Here is a 26,319-nt window from a genome sequence, read left to right on the forward strand (position 1 = left end):
TTATGACACAGGCATAGTAATAGGGGTCTGAAAACTTTTCTTTTTCAGTAATAGAGTCTCAAAAGTCTAGAAAGTTCTTTCATGAATCATAATACCACATTAAAATATGAAATTAACAAAGTCAGTTAAATTTAAATTGCCTGGAAGAAGTTGCTAAAGAAAATTCCATGAAACCACAATTATTTCCCCAAGTTTATATTGTTCCATCGGTGAGAATATGTTGTCAGGACTTTATACTTTTTTCTTTAAAAAATAAATTTATAAAATCCCCCAACTTGTATATACAGTAAGGTCTATAAATGAATAAACTATCATTAATATTGTTTTAACTGGTATTATGATTATTACTACTATAGTATTAGTTGTAGTAATAATAGAAACAGCAGTTGTAGTAATGTGGTGGTAACCTCGAAGAATAGTTAACTTCATAGTATGAATAACACTTCAAAATTCCAATATATGTCTTACTTACAATAACGTTATAGGACTCACGTCATTATAGAATTGTCATAATGGTTGAGACGATATATTAGGCATTATAAAGTTAGGACTGTACTTCAAAACATTCTAGTGTCTTTAATATCCCCTATAGTCATGATGCTGTAGATTTATATTACAGATTTATCTTAACCATTTTGAATTTACGTTTTATCCTGAGTGAGGATACCTGGTTGCAAGTTCCAGCTCTGGCATGCAAACCTATCAGTAGTGCCATCCTTACTCACATCACTGAGCCTCACACGTCCCACATACAAACTGGAATTATTAATACGTGCCTTGCCAACTTTACAGAGATCTTATGAGGATCAAATGAAAAAAGAACTGTGAAAACAATTCATAAATGTCAGTGATATGTAAATCTATTATTTTTCTAACGTCCTTTAGTCTATGGAGCTATATTCATTCTCCAATTCTAAGTTTCTCATTTTCAAGGTGAGAAAGACAGATGACCACTTCTTTTTTTCTTCCCGGAAGGAAACATCTAGTATTCTTGGATTGTGACTCATGACTGTAATTCAATATTAAAAATTTTTTATGTATCTGTGGTAGCCAAATGCTGTTTTAAATCATTTTGGAGATAGAGAAGACATAGATAAAAGAATGTGTGTGTGTACATGCGATATTGACTATATTATTATCTATATTAATTGCATATAATAATAACATGTATATTGTTCAATATATACTACATCTCTATTAAAATGAATAACCCACTGACTTAGATTATTGACAATGGAATGTGTTCCCAACGAAAACATTTGGGCCTAAGTTTTACTGTTTCAAATTTAAATGATCACTCCAGAAAGAAAATTTTATTGACTATCAGTTGCAAACTAAACAGATCTTTTATTGAGAAGCCTCTCCCCTTTTGGTAAATAATACATGCCTAACACTAGCACAGCCTGCTTTGTGTTCTAGAAAATTATATTTTATTTTCTCCTAAATTTTAAAAAAGCTAAATATCACAACATATTTTTAAAAATAGTTGGGTTCCATTTGTTACATGATTGAATTTCTTCGATATTTCCTAGCTCTATGGTGTCATCATATTTTTTTAAAAAATAATAAAGCAACCATGTGTTCTAAATAGATGGATAATGCCACACTATATTGTTGGAAGGAACATAGAAATGAGATTCATATTATAAGAGCTATATATTTTCAAGAGGCTCACTTCATAAATAACTTGCCTGCTGTGCATTACAGTTGACGCTGTTGGCATATCAAGCACTAACTTCTTGTTTATTACAGATAGACCCATTTTGTCATTTTGATGGTACAGATTCAAGTATGGCAATCTTCTTTCCTCTCTCTGCTTCACTGGCTACATGACTTCCCTTGGCTAAAACCATACCGAAACATATACTTGAATGTCACAAGTTATGACAGCCTGGGAGCTGAATGGGAATCCTATTAACTGACCTATGAAATTAGAGAATTATAAATCTTGATGGGACAGGTTGGGCTGTATGCATAGCTTACTATATTAAATAGGTATCTCTTTAACATGCTCAGATAAGTCCAAGTAAAATAAAAACATAGGCTAAACACATGGAAACATATTGATAAACTGATTGAATATATATATTCATATACATACATACATACATATTATATATATGTACACATTCACATATATAATACATATATGTACAAACCCCAACTCCAGTTATTCTATAACCTGATAAAACTCATCTTGAAAGTAATATTATGGCCACTCAGCAGGGCATCTTGGGATCAATTACCTATTTGCTGTAGATAAGAAGAAAACATCACAGATGATGTTTAAGACCGTTAGATATACGACTATGCTCGAGGCCAAGTATTAAATAAGATGGGCTGCATGTTAACTGTTAGAATACAAGAGGGCAGAAGAAAAATATAAAAATCTGAATGAAACAGATTTGAGGAAACAAATCAGGTAAACCCTACAAAAGAATCCAAACCCCGAAAGTCATGATTATTTGGATTATGAAAAACCACTAATTTTCCCAGTTTTTCTTTCTCGCTGGACCTCTCCCCTAAACTCCAGACTTGCATATCCAATTACCAAGTAGAAACCTCCACTTTAATACCTAATAGGCATTTCCAATTTGATATCCAGACCTGAGCTCCTGCCTCACCACTGCAAAGTTGTTCCTCCCGCCATCATCTTCTCAGGATATGGAAGCTCCCTCTTGCAGTGGCTAAGGACAAAAACTTTAGAACCATTCTTGACTTTGTAAGTCCATCCTTCAAATCCTATCAGCTCTATCTTCAAAACACTCAGAATCCAGCCACTTCTACCACCTCTACACTTACCACTTTGGTCTGAGCTACCATCATTTTGCCTGGATAATCATGGTAGCCTCCCACCTAATCGCCCTTCATACACTCTTGCTCGCCTCCAACCTATTCTCAACACAGAAGCCAAAAGATCACAGTTAAAAAGTAATTCAGGTCATGGTATTACTGCTCAAAACCATTCAAAGCCTTTCCATATTACTCAGGGAAAGAAAAAAAAGAAGCCACATTCCCTCCAAAGGCAACTCTGCATCATCTGCAGAGTCCCCAGGGCCTATCTGACTTATCTGTAGGCTGAGTTGCTGTTTCTTGAATACACATAGTCCCTCTCTCAGCTCAGTTCCTTTGCTTTTTGCTTTTCCCTCTGCTTAAAACCCTCTTCTCCAGATATCTATTGGTACAGACTCTCAGTCAGGTCTTTATTCAAAGCCTTCTCTGGCCACCCTATTAAAATTCACTACTCCTTTTGCAAATTTACCATCTACCTTCTATGATGTGTTTTTCTCCTCAGCACCTATCACTATCATAACATACTCTGTATTTTACTTATTTATTTTGTTTATTGCTTTTCTCTTCTCATTTGAATATGAGGCACAAGGAAGAGAATTTTTTCTCGTTTGCTGTTGTGTCCCCAGTACCTAAAACAGCATCTAGCGTGGTAGAGTAGACTGTGAATATTAGTTGGATGAATGTTGAAGGACTCTTACTACCTGGAATTACCTGTCTTTATCACATAGAAAGAGATCCCTACTTCTGGACATATACCCTCAGCCTAGGTTTTTAAATCTCCTAAGCTTTTGAAGGGCCTTTAAAATAGTTGAAGTCCTGAAAAACATGACAGAATTCACACTACAGAAAGAAATCTGCAATGTCAAAATTAACGTGTTTAAATAAGTGTCTACATAACATGACAGCAACACAAATCATGCCATTATATATACATATAATGAAGAAGCTTCAATCATAGGAATGATTTTAGCGAACTCACGATTATGAAAACTATAAAACGTCCTTTAATTTTGTTTTCTTTAGATAAGCAAAATGTTAATGTGAGAAATGGTACAATTTTTTCTGATATTTTTTGTGGGGTCCACAAAAATAAAATGGCTTAAGGTGCTTTCCCTTTGCTGTCCATGCCTGCAAATTCTCGGCACAGTCAGATATATATTTACAATTCCCTTCCTCTCATTTTCAGCTCTAATAATAATGTACAGCTTAACATTCCCTGCATGTGCTGACCCTCAACTGTTCTGGGCCAGCTGATTCATATTCATTCTTTAAAATCCAGCTCAGGCACCCTTTCTCCCCAAGCAGTTTTTCTCATTGATCCCTGCCCTGCTGTAAGATAATAGGTCCAATTTGGTGCCCCTAAATAGCATAAGCTTATTTACATTGCTTCACTAGAATGCTCATCTCATTATACAGACCCTATGTAATCTACATTTTGCCTCCCTCTCCAGATTCAATCCCTATCACACTACTCCTGATATGTTGTGCTGTAGCGCCACTGGTCTGTTTTCTCTAATCTAATCACAATTTAAGAAACTTGGTCCTTCCTGGTCTTTCCCCATAATGCTGTGTCCCTCCATCTTGGAATGGATGGCTCCTCAGGTCTCAGCAGGAAGGGCCCCACCTTGGGCAGTCTTTTCTGATCACCTAATCTAAAGTAGATTTTTTAGCTTCATCTCTGAGCATCATAATGTTTTACTCTTCCTTGCAGTACTTACTACTCTCTGATATAACTTTTTTTGTTTTTATTAGATTTCTTATATACTCTCTTTACCCTCATGTAGAATATAATCACTATGAACCAGAAACTTTGTCCTGATTCCTATTATAGGACCTGGCACCTAACTGGTGATAAATAAATACTTGTTGAATAAGTGAGAGAACTCAAAATGTATACGTTTAAGTATCTTTTTCACAAATCAGTAAGCTTCTTAAGAGCAGAAAGATTATGTTTCACTCTTCTTTGTATCCCCAATATCTAGCTTAGGATAAATTAACCGTTTAATTATTGTTTTTCAAATGAATTAATCATTATCAATATCTTCACCAGAAGCCCTTATTTTCAAAACACTGCAAACTGGCTTTTTAAGGAAAAGTATTCAGACAGAACCTTAGAATGAATCTCTGAGAAATCAGACACACAATGTTTAAGTGTTGCCTTAAATGACTAAAGCATCATGGCTGAAATAGTAATAACATGTTCTATTGCTTCCCTATGTGTACTCTTGCAGTAATAACATGTTCTATTGCTTCCCTATGTGTACTCTTGCAGTTAGTTGGAGGCATATCACTTGTTGTGGCCAACGCCATCAGTTACTTTGAACTGAGGCAATGAAAAGCTATGTGAAATTCTGTGATCTTCCTCTGCCTCAGGAAACAAGGAGGCCATGTATTGCGATGGCAGAGACACAGGTCAAGATCAAGACAATCTGAGTTATAGAAATGTCACACAGAGGACAGACGATCAACAGAGTTGCCTGTATCTCCAAAAGAATTTGAGTGAGCAAGAAAAAAATAGTTTGTCATATTAAGCCACGGATATTTTGTTTTTATTGCTGCAGCAAAACTTAGCCTATTCTGACTAATAGAGAAACATCCTCCTATTTAAACACACACACACACAGTCAATAGTCAATGCACTCTTTGTTATAAAAAGCACTCTGGAATTAAATTGCATAAATTTGTCAGCTTCTTGAATAAGTATGTCTCATGGGTGCAACTACATAAGAAAAGTAGGAGATGAGTGTCCATTTTCAGTGAGGTGGCTTAACCTTGCCTATTTCCATCAGAGCCTTGACTCAAAATGCACTGTAATTTGCTCTACAATATGAACCAAAATCACAATTTAGGATTAGCCTCCTTCTTAGCTATCTGAGAGAAAATATCTTAGAGCAGAAGATGAGTAATATTTCACCTGGGAAACCTCAAGTATTTTAGAATCTGAAATAATAGGACCAATCAAATAATTTGATAATTTGAATAATCAAAAGGAAGCATATGGTGATTTCAATTTTATCATTCCTTTGATCTAATCCTCTTAGATCTACTTCTCATTAGTGGAAAAGAGCATATCAAGCACCATGTAGGCAAAGATCATGTTACATGGAGATGAGCATCCAACAAATTTGGCCAGAAAGTTCTTGAGTTTGGAGAGCACGGTATAAACACCAATTATTTTTTGACTAATAAAAGGCCTTATATTTGGGGGAAATAGGAAAGAAAGGAAAATATTAAATAATAGAATACATTTTACTGATATTAGCCACTACAAATATAGCAAGCCAAGCAAAGGATATACAAAACACAATCAAGTTGAAAGTTTTGAAAAATGATATATGCTTATGTTTTTTCCCACCATGAAATATGAAAAAGGATCTTTGTAAGTGCTCATTATCATAATGGCATTTGCAAATAAGTGAAAAATAAATGAAAATCATACTTCCAACACTTTAAAACATCCTTTAAAAAAGTTTTTTTTTTTGGCTAAAAAGCTTTCTCAATCCCTTTTAGCAGAGTATCATAATCTGAAATGTAATAAAGCCTAATTTGAATTCTTATGAAGTGAGTGATATGAGGAATATTTTAAAAATAGAGATCTTAATTCCTCCACTCTTACATTTGTTCATTGGCTGGCACAGTTTTCTGTGCTCTTCTCCTGGGAACAGTTTGAGGAGGATTAAGTGGATTTTTGGGCCCACTTTAGGCTGTGAGATGTTGGATGGAGTTTTTTCAACTTTCACAAAGTTGAAAGAGCCCATATAAAATTTCTAGCCTGCTTTAATAATATCATGGTGTTCAATGTTAGACAATGAAAGATATTTCTAGTTACTTATATTTGATATATTGAAACTACTACCAATGATCAATGAGAAAAATCCTCAAATCATAATATCTGTACATAATGTCACTGAATCATACTCCTTATGATAAGGAACATTTAAACTTAGATCAGTAGTCTTCATAATGGTAAGTGCTTTCCCAAGGGAGTCATGATGTGATTCAAAGGAGTGGAAGAAGAAAATAGCAAAACATATATTTATATTTATCTACCATAAAGAAAAAAAGAAATATAACTTTTCTAATATATAAAATGACACTGAAGCCTTCCTTGGGTATGTAAATCAAACACACCATTTATGTGCACATGTCACATACACATGTCATATACAGTGCATGACAACTCCTGAGGGCAGGGAGGACATTGCCTAGCAGCCTTTTATGTCCTTGTTAATTTCATTGTTCTAAGGCATACTGCACATTACATGAGCCCAGTTAGGTAGATTTATTGTTTATGTTATCTAATTTTAACAAAACTAGCACTCACGGGGTGGGGGGCAAGTGGCTTCAAAGGATTCCTGCAATAAACCCACAAATTGAAGGTGTTACAAGTACCAATAAGACACAAAATGGCACTTTTATTTTTCTGTTAAGAGTGAGCTTGTAGCCAACTACATTCCAAGGCAGAAACCATGACAGTCTAATCCTATCTAACAAGAATTCAGCCTTCAGAACTATCAAGACATTATATGGATTTAAATATACTATGATTAGTAATGAACTGCTCCTTAAATGTACTTTGGTGTCTTTGTGAATCATCTTTTTCAACCCTAACTGCCATTAAAACTAAACATTAGACGGATCTTAGAAACAGTCTTCTGAATATCTGGATGACAAAACATGAAACTAATATCTTAAACAGAGCAATGCTTTTAAAGCACATGTCTTTAAATGTGCTTAAAAATGAGTAAGATAGTTCTATTTTTAGTTTTTTAAGGAACCTCCATACTGTTCTCCATAGTGACTGTATCAATTTACATTCCCACCAACAGGGCAAGAGGGTTCCCTTCTCTCCACACCCTCTCCAGCATTTATTGTTTGTATATTTTTTGATGGCCATTCTGACTGGTGTGAGGTGAGGGTAAGCTGGGATGAAGTGAGAGAGTGGCATGGACATATATACACTACCAAATGTAAAACAGATAGCTAGTGGGAAGCAGCCACATTGCACAGGGAGATCAGCTCAGTGCTTTGTGACCACCTAGAGGGGTGGAATAGGGAGGGAGATGCAAGAGGGAGGAGATATGGGGATATATGTATAGCTGATTCAATTTGTTATAAAGCAGAAACTAATGCCATTGTAAAGCAATTATACTCCAATAAAGATGTTAAAAAAATGAGTAAGATAAAATAACCATTGTTTTAAAATGATATTTCATCTTTAAAACTTCTGTTTTCTATGTATTTTTATAATATAGATAATATATTAGTACCATAATATATGTATATAATTTACAAATATATTCATGAACTGAGGGTTCTTACTTCAAAAGTGTATCCCAACAGGTGAGTATAATCAAAAAAGTTAAGAAACAACAGTCTAGAGCAGCAGTCCCCAACATTTTTGGCACCAGGGGCCGGTTTTGTGGGGATGGGGGATGGTTCAGGCAGTAATGCGAGTGATGGGGAGTGATGGGCAGCGGCAGATGAAGCTTCCCTCAGCCCGCTGCTCACCTCCTCCTCTGCCGCCTGGTTCCTAACAGGCTGAGGACCACTACTGGTCTGCGACCCGGGGTTGGGGAACCCAGGTCTAGAATAAATGGTGCCCAGTATGGTAGCCACTATCCACATGCAACTATTGAGCACTTAAAATGTGCTTTGTGTTACAGAACTACATTTAAAATTTTTGTTTAATTTTAAAAACAAAGCAGCGTCAAATACTGTTTTCTGTTAAACTCAACTGTATTATTTTGGTAGAACTACATTTTACTTTATCTGTTGGAAATAAGCATATGAATTGAGACGTTCTGTAAGTTTAAAATATAAACCTTATTGCAAAACAGAAAAAATACATAATGTCCATTAAGAATTTCATGTTGATTCAATCTAGAAATGATTATATTTTGGTTGAATAAAATATTAAGTTGAATGAAATAAAATTTTTTAAATTAATTTTATTTGTTTCTTTCCTTTAGTGTGGCTACTCTAAAATTTAAAATTACATATATCAATTGCATTATAATTCTTTTGGGCAGCTGGGCTAGAAGCAGTAAGTGCTAGATAGGGAGTTTTACAAAAGGAACATTTAGGAGAATAGCTCCATAACCTTTGCAAGATTCAAAACTAGACTAACAGATCATTTTTTTAACCTGAAAAAGTACATGTATATATACAACTTCAAAATAATGTGAAGATATTTTTAATTAGGGTTTACTCAGTTTAATACAATCAAGAATTTCCATTGACATCTACTGAGTCATATAGAAATCATGTACAGTTAACTGACATGACATTAAATTGTAGTTACCCAATTTTAATTCTACTTCAGAAAAAGAGCAGATTTTTTACTTCTATGTAAAGACTGGAGCAACGAGGACTGAAAAAAGAAAAAAGATAATATAGCAAGTTGATCTTTTTAAGAGAATAATAGAAACAAATTTGGGTTCTTGATCATATGATACCATTTAAAAAAAAAACACAAAAAACTAAGTGTATTATCCTTTCCTCTTAAGAATAGCAGATGAACTGGGCCAGCCACAGAGAGGCTTTTGTTTTTTTTTAATCCAAACTCCCTGATTCCGTTTGCCTATAAAAATAATGGGTCAGCAAAATAAGATAACTAGTAGTTTTCTCATACAAAACAAATATCCAATTAGAAAACTTACTTACAGAATGTGTACATAGCTTAAAAATCCGTCCCTCTACATGCTTTATTTTCAACATCTCCTGCCCCCACCTGCTCTTTATCTGAAAGATTCATTTTTCTGGACTCTAGCAACAGGTGGAGAATAGGTACCCTATGGGGTAGATGATTGTAGGTAAACAGAGCACATCAAAATATGGTGTATAGGGGCTTCCCTGGTGGCGCAGTTGTTGAGAGTCCGCCTGCCGATACAGGGGACATGGCTTCGTGTCCCGGTCCGGGAAGATCCCACATGCCGCGGAGCGGCTGGGCCCGTGAGCCATGGCCGCTGAGCCTGTTCGTCCGGAGACTGTGCTCCGTAACGGGAGAGGCCACAATAGTGAGAGGCCCACGTACGGCAAAAAAAAAAAAAAAAGGTGCATAATTAAGCTTAAATTACACGGTTTTGGCTGTTTATTTTTAAGCATTTTCATCATAGAATTCTATTTGTATAATTGTCCTTTGAACATGAAATAACACATGAGGAGCTTTTTTTGAAAAACTCAATGCCTGGAATATCTTTGATTTCTCTGAAGAATTGTCATGTTTCACAGTTAAACATAAATGAAACTTGGTAGAGTCCCAACTCAGAGCCCAAATCTTCAACTCTGAAAATGTTTTGAGACTATGTTTTTTCCCCTTTTCCATGTCTTCTATTTTCTATAAACCCAATTCATTATTTATATATAACCATAATTTTATTGTATATACTCTGATGAGCTGCCACAAATACTTTCTAGAAAATGGAAGGTTAAAAATAGGTGTTTATTTAATATGTAGTTAATAACCTTTCTAAATATCAAGATTATATAACTTATGGTGAAGTATTCCTAAGGAAGTATGTAGATACTACTCATTTCAAAGCAGAGTTGCTTATAATTAGGGAACAGTTATATAGGGTTGCTGTGGTTCCTCTAAACATGTTCTTCTAGAAAATTAACCTCAATATAAACTGTAGACTAAAAAAAATCTGCTTTGGTAAATATTACACATTGGCTCTAAAACAGAAGGGTCGAACATACACTCTGAAAAACAAATTTCTTATGAGTTTAAACAGATAACGTTATGATATGTTTCAAGGGAAAACACTATGTAGTGGAGCACTGTTTTTATTTATGTTAAAAAGGAATAATGAATATTTGTTAAAGCTTATTTTCATACAAAATAAAAAAAACAACTCTAGCACAATTAAATAACATTAAGAATAGTTACCTATTTTCTGTCAGAAAAACTATCCCTAATTATGATGATACTAACACAAAAATCCTTTTTAAAACTTATTTCTATTTGAGTATGTTGTATATTCTCTATGAGAACTGACTTTTCTAGAAAAGGTGCTGTTTTTCAAAGGTCAAATACAGGAAGCTAGCACATACCAGAACAGAAATTAATATTTCTCTTGGATCTGTCTCAGCTCTTTAGAAAGGTTTCTAAATGGTGACTTTATTGATATATGAATCAGTTATGAAATATAACTTGTCTCATATATGGAAAAAATTTTGAAGAATAATATTTAAACCTATGGTCCTAACTGCCCTATCAGAAAAAAATGGGTTGGAATGTGGGTAATCAACAGTCCGTTTAAGATCTCCCACCCCAACCGCTGTCTGTTCATGGCAATAGTTGAGCACCTGTAATGCTATTCAAGATAGGTAAAGTATCAAAAGACAAAGTTAAAGAAATTACAAAAAATTTTTCCTTTTGTTTCCCTTTGTCTTTACAAAGGAGCAACCCTAAGCTGAGTTCAAAAAATTTATAGATTTCATAGCCCATTACACATATAAAGTCAATAGTTATCCTTTCTGCCATACTGTATATATTTTAACTCAAAGAGTGGTGTTTTAACAGTTTTGTTTTTGTTTTTGTTTTGCGGTACGCGGGCCTCTCACTGTTGTGGCCTCTCCTGTTGCGGAGCACAGGCTCCAGACACGCAGGCTCAGCGGCCATGGCTCACGGGCCCAGCCGCTCCGCAGCATGTGGGATCTTCCTGGACCAGGGCACGAACCCGTGTCCCCTGCATCGGCAGACAGACTCTCAATCACTGCGCCACCAGGGAATCCCTTAACACTGTTTTTAAGTTTATCTATTGCTCAGGAGCACCAACCTTTTCACTTACCTCGTGCTAAGCAGGAAACAGAATACTGTAAATATTAAATATATGGTAAATGCAGAAATCACTAATCAGTTTAAAATAAATTACAGCTTTCATGTGTTACCGTTCCAGTACACAGGGTGTTTCTCCAGAGGATCCAGGGGCTTTTCTTGCCACTGCTACTGGGGCAAAGTATTGCTACCATTAACAAGATCTAACCTCATTTACGTGGGACTAGGCATGAGGCCTGTGTATGGACATGGTTAGTACTCTTTACTATCCACATCCTCCAGCAGCAACCACTATTTCCACCTGCTCTGTATCCTAAGACATGTATACCCTGAGAAGAGGACACAGTGAATATTAATAGCTTTTGAATTATATATGCAGAGTACTCTACTCGTCTTAAGGAAACTGGAAAACCAGATAACATACAGTGTTTTTTTCTAGTTTGGGTTGCAAGGCAGCTACCATATTAAGCAGTTAATAGATGCATTCTTCATGCCAAAGTGAAGGTTATGGAAGCAGAAAGAAGAGATAGATCAATCTGGCCTGGGTTAGTTTTGCAGAAGGTAGGGTGATAGCTGATTCTTGGAGACTGGGCAAAATGTGGCAAGTAAGTGGTTGGAAATGATCCAGGTAGTGAAGAAGTCATTCTGGATTGGGTGGAAGGAACTTTCCAGAAATGAACAGAAGATACAGTTTGCTAAGATGAAGAGCAACATACTTTAGCAGATCTGGAATGGCAGGAAAAATCTGGAATGGATCCCAGAGTTGATGAAAACCATTTAGAGATGTAGACCAGAGGAAAATAAAACAAAACAAAACAGAACAAACAACAACAACGAAAACAACCAAACTGATACTCTTTTGAATTTTTAAGGTATTTTGCCTGCTTGTGGTGTGGAATGAAATGACACATACATTTGAGTCTAGAGGCTGGAAGGTCAGCTAGAAGGCCTGTTAACCCAAGGTAAACAGTTAGTAGCAATAGAAATAGAAGGAAGGAAGCAAATATAAGCAATTAAAAAATTTTTTAACTCTGCCAATTAAAAACAGGAAGACAAAGGAAAAGGAGCAAAATTTGAATGTTTATGAAGTAGTTCAAGGAAAGACTTTAGAAAGAAAAAGAGAAAGACCTCATGACATGTCCTGGCAGATGAAATTGCAGTACGTGTTTAAGGCGAAGTAGTGAAAGTGAGTGGGATATCAAGGACTACGGCACTAGATCATGGGAAGTTGGGGGAGTCCTGCCTTGGTCTGATACTGAGGACTCATCAGAGGGAGGAAAGGATCATTTGAAAGCAAACTGAACTTAAAAGCAAATTCCAAGCCCTCATTGTTTGTTTGGAACAAAGAGGAAAAACTGACGCTGGATGAAGAAGGGACCCATATCTCCGTTTAATAATAATAATAAAAAAGTCAGTAATGGGACTAACTTACTACTTTGCATAGATCATCTCAGGGATATAAGGCAGGTGAGGGAGGACATCTTCAATTGTCTCTGAAAAGTACTACTGTTTAGCTCTCACTTTATAGATCCAATAGCTAAGAGCTAGTCCTTCTCTGGGGTTCTTTCCCTGTGTATTTGTATTTCACAAACCAATTTTGCTCACTTAATTCTGATAGAGACCTTTGCCTGGTTGATTGTGGGTGGTCTGCTTGTTTGTCTGGATTTTTGCATTTTTACCCCAGCTGCTTGTTTAAATGACTTTTTTGCTTCTAATTATCTTACATCTTTTAAAATTATTTCAAAATATTTATCGATCTTTTAATATTTAACTGTGTAAATGCATGGAGAAAAACAAAAACTAAGAACTACAACTGTGCTGGCATGAAAGGTACATAGAGGCCTTTCCTAAAGTTCTCAGTCTACATTTCACCACAAATATTCTTTTTCTTAACAGTGTATTCTTTTTGGAAATACAACTTATCAATATTTGTGCTAATAGTTTTGTTTATTTGTTTAATGGAAATCTTTTTACTCACTGTGAGGCTCAGAAAGGAAGGATTGGGTCTGATCTTTTCTCAACATTGTGAACACAGACCCCCAACTACCAGGAACCAATCGTGGGCATATAGTAAATGTTTGTGGAATTAATGAGTGAATAAGTGAATGACTGAGTTAAGATGATGGCCTCTGCTCTGAAAGGGAAACAAAATATATTTTTGTTCATGTATTGGTGAGTTGCAGTCCTTTTGAGTGCCTGAAAGTTGTTCAATTCTGGCCCCAGAAGAACACCTTGACTAGAAATGAGGGAAATGTTTCTTCTATGTTCTAGGCCTTATTCAAAATCACTGATCTTAATGAAATCTTAAACCACAGACGTCCAACTTTGTGTTAGAATTGAAAAAAAAGTCTCTTTTTTAGGACAACCCAGAGCTTAAATGAGGTCATATTAATAACACAGAAACTCAAATAAGAAAACATCATAATACAGTAATTTATTACAGTTTTTTTTATTGGCCAGTCTCTGGAATAATAGTGATCATATTGATTCATACTCCTCAAAGCAGGAGTTCAGTAGACCTCTCCACAATGATGGTTTGATTCTTTCCATTATCAAAAAAAGGAAGGAAAAGCAGCAAAACCCCTGTGTTGCTCTTTGTATAAAGGACAGATTCTCATACTCACCTGAGTCAGGCAGTGCCCAGCTTATCCCTCGATCCCCTATGAGTGAAATATCTGTCTCATTCACTGACTTTACCAAGCATCTCACCCTAATGAGGCACAAGCCATGTTTTTTTTTTGTATCCATAGCAGAATGTCAACTTTGATCAAGGTCTAGGCCTACTCAACACACTTTTTAAAATGCAAATCTAATCATTTCACTTATCTGCTCAATGCCCTATCATTGTTTCTCATTGTTCTTAGAATTCCTAAATCTTTAATGAGATACTGTGGGGCCTGCTGCCTGTTTTCAGCCTTACTTGACACTGCTCACCCCTTACTCAAAGCATTCCAGCTGGCTTTGCTCATCTCTTTCAACATGCCAAGCCTCTCTCTTCCCCTGGCTTTCACCCAGACTTTTTCTCTGCCTCAAACCTGGCCTCCTTCACTCCATGACCACATCAAATCAACACCTAGTGACTCTTCAGATCCACTTTATATTTATTTAACAAATATTTTCTGAGCAAATACCATGTGCCAGGGACTACTTTAGGCTTTAGAGAGCTAGACAATAATAAAAAAAAAAAAAAATCCAAATATAAATAGAAGGTAATTGGGTATGATCAATGTAATAGAATTTTAAAAGGTAGATGACTTGTAACATGGTGGCTCTTTTTAGATTGGATGAACATGGACAGTCTCTCTGAGAAGAAGACATTTAAACCAAATCAGGAGAATAAGGAACTGGCCCCACAAAGATCTGGGGCAGAGGGAAGAGCAAGTATGATATCCCTAAGATGGGAATGAGTTTGGTGTGTATGAAGAACAAAAGATGGCTTGCATAGAGAGGAAGAGCATTTTGAGACAAACTAAGAGATACAGGTACAAGAGGTACAGGTACTGAGAGATACAGATACCTATTCATGCAGGGTTTTGTGAGACAAAGGGCAGGGAAGGACTTTGGATTTTATTCTCAGTGAACAGTCAGGAAGCCAGTGGAGGGTATAAGCAGAAAAGTGAGCTGGTATAATTTATGGTTTAAAAAGATAATTTGATTTTGCTGTGTGGAGAATGAATTACAGGTAGGGAGCAAAAGTGAAAGAGATAAATAATATAAGGTTCAAGGAGAACTGGCTTAGTTTGGCAGAGGGGGAAATGGAAAGGAGACAGACCCAGGGTGTACGCTGGAACAATTCAGTAAGAGAAGCTGATGAATTGTATGTTCAGCCTAAAGGAAAGACAAATTGGAAAAAAATTTTAGAGGTTTTGCTTGATCGTCCAGATGGATGGCAGTGCCAATGCCATCAGTGCAGTGCTGTGCCCAAGAGAACACTGTCTGGGTTAGAATTCTGGCTCCACCACTTAACACTGACCATATGACTGCGAATAAGTTACTTAACCTCTCTACTCATTTGTTTCTGTGTTTATAAAATCGGGAAAATAACAACTCTACCTCATAGGCTTACTGTGGGAATTTAATAATGTAATCCTTGGACTCCCCAATGGGGAGCCAAAAAAAATGTCACCTATACAAACTGCCCAAACAGCTTTTGGAATATAAGTTCTCAAAGAATGTGCCTGTGATTGTTATTACTGTTGTTGCAAGTATTATTATAACCTAGATGTGGAAGACAATGAAATATGCAGACCTGAGAAAATCAACATATTTTAGCCATTAAGCTTGAGATATTCATTAGTCATTAGAGATGTTGGTAGGCAGAAGTACACAAGTCTGATGCTCCGAGGAACAGTCAGTCCTGAAGATACAGTTTGGAAGTCACTTATCTACAGATGGCATTTAGAGCCATGCATAAATTCCCCTAGGGAGATATGGTAGGGAGAGAAGAAAGGGAGCCAAAATTTCTGCTTAGTGGCACTTCGACATGTAGATTTCAGGGTAAGAGAGGAGCTAGCAAAGGAGGCTGAGAAGGAGCAGACCGTGAGGCAGGAGGAAACCCTGGTGTGATGCCAAGAAACAAGCATGACCGAAAGGGACTGCTTAACTGTGTCCTGTGCTATGGAGAGATGAAATAAGATGAGAACGGAGAAGTCACCAATGGAATCGACAATCTCGAAGCCCCGGGGAGTCTCAACAAGGCCTTTTTCAGTAAAGTATAAGAAAGGGAAATCTGAATGTCACCTCCTCTGGGAAACCTTTTCTGAGTGTGTAGAATAGATTAGCTGCCTTCTCACTGCACTTACTAGGTAATTATAAAGAAAGTTAACTTTGCACTAAATCATTATCTATGTAAAGGACATCATTTTTGTAATGATTCATTTATTTTCTATATCCCCCAATAGCTAGTAATCTACTGGACAGCAGAGATCACATCCATCTTGTTTTTCACAATATGCTCAGTAAGTATGCCTGATACTTAATATTGCTCAATTTATATAGAATTAATGAATGGCTGAATTAATCAATTAATGAATGATACTACATGACTGTACCTAAAACACATTTTTGTTGTTTTTTAAACTAACTTCTTTTAACTAACACTCACACTGACCGACATGCTTACTTTCAGGTTTTCTATGTTTTTGGCATAACTAAATACTTGCTTTTATTGCAACCTACCATTTTGGAGGGAAAAAGTAGAATAAAAATAATGAACAGTCTACTTTGCACTGTATCGTTATCTATCTAAAGTTTCTATTTTTCCAAAGGACAAACAATATCTCTACTCCAGGAGATCATTTTAGCACTCAATCTAAAATTGATTACCATCCAGCCCTTATTAAAACTCAGTTGACACAACTGGTATTTGAGAGAAGAAATCTATGGACTCAGTTAACTGTCATTGCTCTAAATTGGTTTTTACCTCTACCTTATTATAAGTGAATTCTTACTTGAATTGTATTTGGTTACCTCTTTGCTGAAATGACACTATAGAAGTTGTGGTCATTTATTATTATGTCTTTGGCTTTTACAGAGGGTTAATACATAATCATATGCTTGAGAATATTTCTGCATCTTCTAATGACATAAAGACTATCACATGATTCCTATAGTTTTCTTGGTGTTCCAACTAAAAACAACTCATGATAAATTTCTCTGTACTATAGTGTGAAAAAAAACTTTGTGTATTTTTTATAAAATATAGATATATATGTTGCCTTTATCTGATAATAACAATTGTGAAATTCAATCCATTATCCTTTTTACCTTGCTTCTAGGAAATTGGGATATACATTTATGTTCAATTCCAGTATATATTCGTAGTCTAAGTTTCTCCTCTTTCTTTATAGTATGGGTATTCATATTCAATATGATTTTAGCGACCTATTTATATGTGTGTCTTTGCCACAAATTACATCCAATTTTTTGAAGTAGAAAGAGTATGAATAAATAAAAATAAAAAAGGATTTCCTTCTCTCCCCTCTTTAGTTAATCCCAGAGACAGTCCATCCTTCATGGTTTTGCTCAAATACTACCAAGTTCATGAAGACATTTTTGACTCTTCAAGTACAGACTGATTCCGTCTCCCACCTCCTAAGAACACATTTGGATGATAGTGGATTATTATCATCTTATAAAATTTAATAATTGATTATATATTACTCTCAAATATAAGGTCACATTTAGCATTGTTTCTTTGCTTTAGGATTTAGAGCCAAACAAATAAAAACAATGCAAAAAAAAGAAAAATAATGACAAAACACTGTGCCACTTGAGAAATGAATATGCTTTTCTTTTTAAATCATAACTACCTAGAGTTTACCAAATCTCCTTTCTGCTAGACTGCTCAGATTCAAATAAGAATTTTGATCACTGCATTCATATTGACCCATCTGATATTCTATGCTTCCTTTCTTTCTTCATTGTTCTGATTTTTTTTATATATCAAGTGACCATGTACATACAAATCAATTAATAAATATATATTATTATGAAGTACAAAATCAATTATTATTCTCTATTGACTGCTTGTTTTCCCCCTCAATTAGATTGAAAACTCTGTAAAGATAAGGACTGTATTTTTCTTACTTTTTATCCTGCATAGAAGATGTACAGTTCTGCAAACAAGTGTTATATATTTGATGACTGACCACACCAAAGTTATATTTATTTCTGTCATTTGTCTGATAATACTTGAAGCATTATTATTGCATAGACATTATAGTTTATAAGAATTAACAGGTCTCACAACCATTTCTAATAGAATAAATATAAAATTAGTTGTTCATTAAAATTGATACACAGTAACGTTAATGAAAGCTTGTTTTAAGTGGTTTAGCCTCACATGGCATTATGAAGTTAGCTAAATGTAATTCTTCAAATGTAACCAGTAAATAAACTAGCATTCTATTATTTTTTCCATAGATGGGTAGTAGAGACATAAGATTACTAAGTAAAATATTTAATTAGACCCTTTACTAAAAATTTGCCAAATATCCAGAGATATCAGTAGTTCTGAAATCTTTGAGAATTTTTTTCTAATATAAATCACATGTGCTTGAATTATGAATGCATAATTGTCGCTAAAATATCCATAGCAAAATAAAAGTATCTTGTTAAATTTCCATCAGATAAAAATCTTATGTTTGCCTATGTTAGATCTCCACAAAGATAATTTTTAAAAATTTTTCTCTAATAAATAACATAATTTTATTCTAAATTTAGAGAGGGGGCTGAAACACATTTTTAACACTAAATTAGTTAATGTATTTTTTCATTTTTAATATTTGAAAATATATGTAGATAGTTTCTATTTTCAAATACGTTTACTGTATAATACCTCATCTTAATAGTGAAGAATTTATTTCATATTCTCTTTCAATGCTTGTCCATAAGTACATATGTTTACCCTATTTACAGTAAAAATATTTAATACTATTTTCCTCTCTTAAGACCACCTAATCAAAGCATTTCTCACTGTTTCCAACACGATAATTTTTATTTTTATTTTAACTATAAACCAGAATATTAAAAAATAACTCAATAATTATTTTAAATACATTTTAAAGGACATTTATATAACATGTATTAGATAACCAAGGACAAAGAGTTAAAACTGGCTGAGGACAAAGAATGTATATAACCAAAAGTGAAAGAAAGTCTAACTGTTTACTAAAAGAAGTGTGAGACTGAATGAGATAAGATTATGGAGAACTCTAAGATGAAACTGGGGAAGAGAGGTTAGCAGGCAGAATCCACTACCCCCTAGGCTTTTTTTTTCCAAACTTATTGCAGTTTTTCTTACCACCAGTAGCATTTTCAATGCAATGATATTGATAGTCTGTGTTACCACTTCAAAGGAAACCACAAAAGGGTCTTGGTTGAGAAACTAACTCCAACCTGTTGATAGCTTCTTCAAAACAATGCTATCATAGGAGGTATTTTTTTCTTCTATGCTAATTCTTCTTTGTAATGAACAAAATATGTTTTTAACATTAAATACTTTAAACTGGAAATTTGGCTGCTAGATAGCTGTATGAAATTTTTTACTGAAACATTATCACCTTTTTAGTTACTGCTAAAACAAATAAACTTGTAATATATTTTTCCTCTGGGATGGCAAATTCAATTCAAAATGAATTATATTATCTGTTTCAGACATCCTGATATTTCCTGGCAATCAGCTGACAGTAAGTCTCTTAATTAGCCAATTTGTACATTGGACCCCAAAATTCATTTCCTTAACACCAAAACATCCAAATTAAAACACAGCTCAGGATTTCCTCTGACATGGGATCAAACCTTATTTTCTACTTAATGTCCAAAACTCTTCCAAGTGCCAACTAAACAGCAATACTTTTGGATCCTACACCCAAGAAACCTTGGCTTACCTTGTTACTGTTAGACAAAGTATTAACAACAACAACTAAAACCCTACAGTCTTTATTGTTGCAGTTCTCCTGGCAGATCAGCTGTTGAGCTGGTTGTGGTACACCACACAGGCAAAGTGTGCTGAAACAAATGTTATGATAACTTATTCTTCATGAATTAATTCATTTAAATACATTTTCACAAGGCCCAACACATATTCTAGAAGTGACCAGAACACATATGTTCTAGAACTAATGTCCCAAAACTCACCTAAGAATGTTTCACTAACAAAGTTTTGTACTTTATCATATTGAGAGGAGGTCTATAAAGGACAGCTGATTCTTAGTAGTGATTATTAGTTTACAACGTCTTTAAGAGGAACAAAGGAGCCAACTAAAGGTTAAATCCTAAACTGCAGTAGAGCCAGAACAAATATTTACCATTGGAAAAATCATCCATCATCAACACCAACACTGCCTGCCATTATACAGACAAAGTTCTTCATTTTTTAACTGGTTAATCTTTTGTCCTGAAATCCAATTATTCAGAGTATGGAATTTAAAGATAGCATATGAACATGAATATAGGATTCAAATTGGATCAAAGTCAGGTCCTCATCAGTTCTGAACACATTTTTTAAAATGGGCAAAGCTTATACCAACATAACACAGTTTATTTTATGGGACCTTACTGTATGTGAGTACAACCAGTAACAGAGTGAGGCAACGTAAGGGGTGGCCAAAAGACTTTTTAAAAATAAAATCAGTGTATATGACTTTGTGGATGTTCAAGTCCTTAAAAATACTGTTACCACAATTTGGCATCTAATTTGAAATTTTCAATTGGAAAACTAGTCACTGCATCAGGATTTTCAATTTAAGAAATTCACAAAAATATGAGAATAATAATCGCTAAAAACAACTAAGCTATAAACAATGCCATGATTAAAGTTAAATGCATTAAAGATAGTGCAGATCCTCACATTCAAATCTTGCCTAAGAAACAGATGACAACACTATAATATTTAAGATTAATTTAAGAAGATTATTATTAACATCTCTTTATATATATTCTAATATAGAGAGTTTTCATTGGTGGGAAGTCATTCATCCCTATGCAGCGAAATTATAAGAATAACTGAAGCAATGCATGATTAGACATGATGGGGAAACTAATGTGTACTTGAACAATGGTACAGAAATACTTTATATCTACACTGACAGAGTGTATCTATTATATCGTCCACCATACTCCAAATTCAAAATAGAAAACTAGAAAAAGATCAAGCTCTCACTTTGCTTTGCTAACATATCTCCTTCCCCAAGACACACAAACGTGATTGACAAAAATCATTCCTTTTTATATTTTGAGATTGGCATAAACACAGATTATGATTACATAGAAGGGATTAGAATAATAATAACTAACACTGAAGAGAAAAATAAACTGATTCTCAATGGCTAAAATAAATTATATTAACAATTATTATAAAGGAGAATATAATTCAAATAATTTTTTCAAAATATTTCAGAGTAAAGAATGAGTGAGGTATCTTTTTGTGCCCAAATAACACAAATGATAACTTTTAAGTGCATAAGAAGGGAAAAGACTTTGATCAATTAAGATTAAAAAAAAAAAAACTTTTGTAATGAATTGTACTCTTAGCAAATACCTTTAACTAATACCACAGATAAAGGTGTCTTATTAAATGATACAGTTATTTTACTCACCAAATTGTGACAATACTATAAAAAATAAATTTATACAAGTAGAATAGCAAGTTTATGCCTATTTCAGAGTACTTAAAAATTTATTTTAAATAATATTGTTCTATACTTTTCTTCAAAACGAAAGATAACTAGTTTGATTTTGTTTTACATGTATATACATTATTGAGTTGAACTCTTTGACACTTTATGAAATCAATGCATGTTTTGCAAATCAAATAATTCAATCAAAATACATTTAAACAAAATATTTCTAATTATATTTGATAAATTTAAGAAACAAACAAACCTACACAGAAATGGCAATCATTTCCCAAAGCTAGTCCATACACATATTCTTGAAGAGAATAAAAACTTATTTCTACATTCATGGCAAACCTCAGGCAATTTTATAGCACTGTAAAAAAGAAAAGTAGAAGAGAGAAAAATCTGCCCAGGGACTAATTCTTCTTAAGAAAGGCCCTGCCATTGCTGCCTTTCACATTTCTATAAAGCCAAGCTAAGAAGAGCACTCCATAACAATGTGAATAATTTCATTACCTTTTATATTAAATATTAAAACCAACCCTAGCTGTCTTTTGTCAAGTAATTTATGAATATTTATAGAATTTACTGAAAATATCAAAAATTTTGCTTCAGAATCAGCAAGCATAGAACAATGAGTGAAACAAAGCAAAGCAAAACAAAACAATTCAAAACAAAACTATCACATATTTCATGGATTAATAGGGGGGAAAAAAGAAATTTCTTACCGAGTACCCCAAGTCGATAGTTGACTGTGATGACGATCACATTGCCATAACTTGCCAAGACACTCCCATCATATAAATTTCCAGTCCCTTCCATATATGAGCCACCATGGATATACACCATCACTGGTTTGGGACCCCCACTGTCCCGAATATCTGAAAAACAAATGGTTGGCAATTGTTCTTATCCTCAACACGCATAATGAAGCAGAGAATACATTTTCCATTTTAGGGACAAGAGGGAATGATTTTAACATAGTTCCTTAAATTACTGTCTTTGTTAAAGTGTTTCTTAAGCAACTTATGTTAAGATCTATTGCAGAAAAGAACAATAGATATCCATTGTTTTCTACCTAAAATTTTGTTAAATATCATAAACTGAATTACAAAACTTGGACAAATTGGAAGTAGGTGTGAATTTCAGTGCTTTTTTTTTTTATTGATTCCTGATGTGACAGTAGAATCAAAAGAAATAATAGAATGATAATGATTCTTAAAACTTCGTTTTACAAATGTTATAAACTTCATATGGAATTTATGAACCATAAACTAAGTACAATGGTATCACTGCTACTATGAATAAAACACTGTTTTTCCATTTCTTAATTACTGTAAAGATATGTACTGAATGCATCATAATTACATGGAATAACTTATGCTCCAATTTGAGAACATAATTACAACACTGTGCTATAGAAGTTGCAAGAAGTTTCATTTAACTATTCAAGTACTGTCAGATGAATGTTTAGGCAATAGAGTCCAAACATCTATATTTCTGTCTTTGTTGCATTTAGGGGACTTTCATTTAAATGATATTTTTCAGTTCAGTCCAGGTCTTCTGCTCACTCCAATTACCCTTACCCTTTGGAAGAAGAAAACAGATTAACTTATTTTTTACCCTCTTTTTGTAAATATTCTACTCTTCTTAGCCCCACTTTGGCTCTAAGATTTTGTCATACAGATTTGAGACAGAATACAGCTAAATCCAAGTGCAAAATGCTAAAGTTTAGGGTGATGTTAAAGTGATTTCTACAGCTCTAAATTTTAATCAAATGTATGTGCTTTTCTAAGATACTTTACCCTGATTATGCAGTTTCAACAAGGGTCTAGAAATAATACATAAGGGAAACATAGGATAATTATAATTGGTATTAAAAGATACTAATTTCTAGAGATAAAAATGCTAAACAGTATATTGGTGAACATGGTTTTAACTATTATGTAGATTGAAGTATTATATGTGTACATGTATCTATATGATTATGAATATAAACATACCTAAAACATTACCATTAGATAATGGTCGATGATCTCTTCTGCCCACAATTGAAACAAAATTACATCGTGTATTATCTTTCTTTTATGACAATATTAAAAGTGTCATTTAAAAGTATGGCTTTGTTCCTTTGCTTTTGACTTTTTTTATCAGACAAATCTCCTACATCATAACAACTGAGGTTTCAACTTTCAGAATGGACTAACATGATATAAACTCATTGAAAAAACTGGTGATAATTTAGAGGCTGCTTTACATTTCTTGTAAAAAAGATGACTAGTATAAATGCTTCAATTTTTCTACTATAATAATAAAGTGATTTCCTTCAATGAAAATCATTTTAAGATCAGGAATTGTAGCTCAACTTGTTTGTCCAGATTTTCAAGTTGGGGAAATAGCTAATTGCAGAATTTAGGACTTTAAAAAAAAAGACTACTTTATGTTTGACTTAGTATTTAATATCAGTGTATAAATTTATCAAAATCTCCCCCTCTCCCTGTGAGGGTGTACCTGAGAAGAGTGTCTAATTTTTTAACTGGTGAGATGAGGATACTTTGACATTCACCAGACTCAGCTACATTTAGTGAAAAAAAACCTAAATTTATTTTCTCCTTAAATCGTTGGGAGGGAAAATGATATTCACTCATTTGTAAGATCTGGGGGCTTGTGGAGATGTTAGGCTTACAGAGAGAAAACAATTCTTCTGAAATTGTCAAACTCTCCTCCTTAAACGCCTGTTCGCTGCACACAGTTTTAGCGTGTTTTTCTAGTATGTCTGGCACTGAAAAAGCAATAATAAATTATTAAACTGAAGCCATTAACTGACTGTTCACAGCAGACTCTGTGCTCTTCTAATTGTATGCTTGGAGGTAGCACAGAGGGAGGCTGTTTCAGAATTCTTCTTTAATTAAAATTACATAGAATTACAAAGCACCAACTGTGAACAGTAATGAAATCTTGGTAGAATCGTTCTGTTCACCTGGAAAACAATGCAGGCACACATTGGGAAGACCTGCCATATTTTATACCTAATAACAGAATGAAGTGGACTTTGTCAGGAAACACTGAAAATACAATAATAGATGCTAGGAGCAATTTTGAGTGGTATATCTCTATTTTTCTTTGAAAATTAGATTTGAAAAGATTACTGATTGTTTGGGCTGATTCTAATTTCCAATTTGTCTTCCCAAACTTCTCAATGATTTCAAATTTGCCTAAGAACTTAGTGTGTCCAGCAGTTCTTTTCCAGAATGTTTTATAAAATTCTAATGCTGTGTTCTGAACAGTATTTCTTTTTGCTTGAAGTAACCCTGAAGTTAATGCTGTATGGTGTATTAATTGCCAAAATAGGTACAATTTTTGTACATAACAACTCAATATTGCTAATAAAGCTTGGAAAATGCCATATTTATATTACAGAGCAATTAGAATTATTTGATAATGTTTTATCAGAGTGGTCAACCTTAGACTTTACTTTTGATAGTGTTTTATCATAAGTTCTATCTTAGACTTTACTTTTTTTCATAGTCTACAGCTCTTTTTTTTTTTTTTTCCGGTACGCGGGCCTTTCACTGTTGTGGCCTCTCCCGTTGCGGAGCACAGGCTCCGGACGCGCAGGCTCAGCGGCCATGGCTCACGGGCCCAGCCGCTCTGCGGCATGTGGGATCCTCCCAGACCGGGGCACGAACCCGTGTCGCCTGCATCGGCAGGCGGACTCTCAACCACTGCGCCACCAGGGAAGCACTACAGCTCATTTTTGATGTAAATATAATAGTAAATTGTTTAAATATGATAAATATAATATCATAATAATATAACAATAAATGTAAATAGTTTAAATTATATCGCTATTTACTTTGATTTTAAAAAGAACCAGACCTCTATAAGTGAAATTGATATATCATATAGCCTACCATTGAATGCTATCTGCTAATGCCATCATTTTAATAACAAAATTTCGGGTGGCCACTGTGTCTTAGTTCAAATATATTAGATGTAGTGGCTTATAATGAATTTATTAGAGCCATGTTGTCCCTCTAAACCTTGTCTCATATTTTCCCTTAGAAATAAAGTAGATTTTACCTAAGATATCTGAGTTTGCCTAAACTAGCTGCTACTGACCTTACTAAAATCAAAAGAATACCCAAAGACTAAAACACTAGTTCAGGTTTAGTAAAACTACAAATATTCCTAAAGCATGTTTATATTTTCTGTTATTTGCAATGTTTTAAAGCTTTGCTAAGCATCTAGGTCTCTGAAAAAAGTGGGAAGATAAAAGAAATACTACACTGATGATTATTTTTCTTCTAAAATTTTTATGGTAAGAAAGTATTTAAGATTTTCAAGTTAAAAAATAATAAACTGGAATCTGAGTAGACATCTTGATTTTTAACTTTAGTAACTTTTTATCTTTCTGATAAACCAAAAATTTAAGCCAATGTAGCAAGTGCCAACAGCTCTAGAGCAGTTAATGTGGATTTATTTTTGCCTGACAACCTATGTTTGAAGTCATAATTCCCTTTAATAGTCCTAGTGAATTCATGTGCCCCAATGTTCATTGCAGCACTGTTTACAGTGGCCAGGTCACGGGGGCAACCTAGATGCCCATCGACAGATGAATGG

General features: G+C 34.3%; 1 protein-coding gene across 1 annotated transcript in view; it reads right to left on the bottom strand.

The window, feature by feature from the left end:
- Positions 1-26,319, bottom strand: part of NLGN1 (neuroligin 1) — a 720,856-nt gene that overhangs the window by 456,938 nt on the left and 237,599 nt on the right. The window contains exon 3 of the mRNA XM_027111608.1: positions 22,425-22,577. Within this exon, the coding sequence (XP_026967409.1) occupies positions 22,425-22,577 (153 nt within the window). The remainder of the gene's footprint in view (positions 1-22,424; positions 22,578-26,319) is intronic.

The sequence above is a fragment of the Aethalodelphis obliquidens genome, unplaced genomic scaffold, assembly GCF_003676395.1.
Source record: "Aethalodelphis obliquidens isolate GAN/ISIS:26980383/991018 unplaced genomic scaffold, ASM367639v1 scaffold1, whole genome shotgun sequence".
Lineage (NCBI taxonomy): Eukaryota > Metazoa > Chordata > Mammalia > Artiodactyla > Delphinidae > Aethalodelphis > Aethalodelphis obliquidens.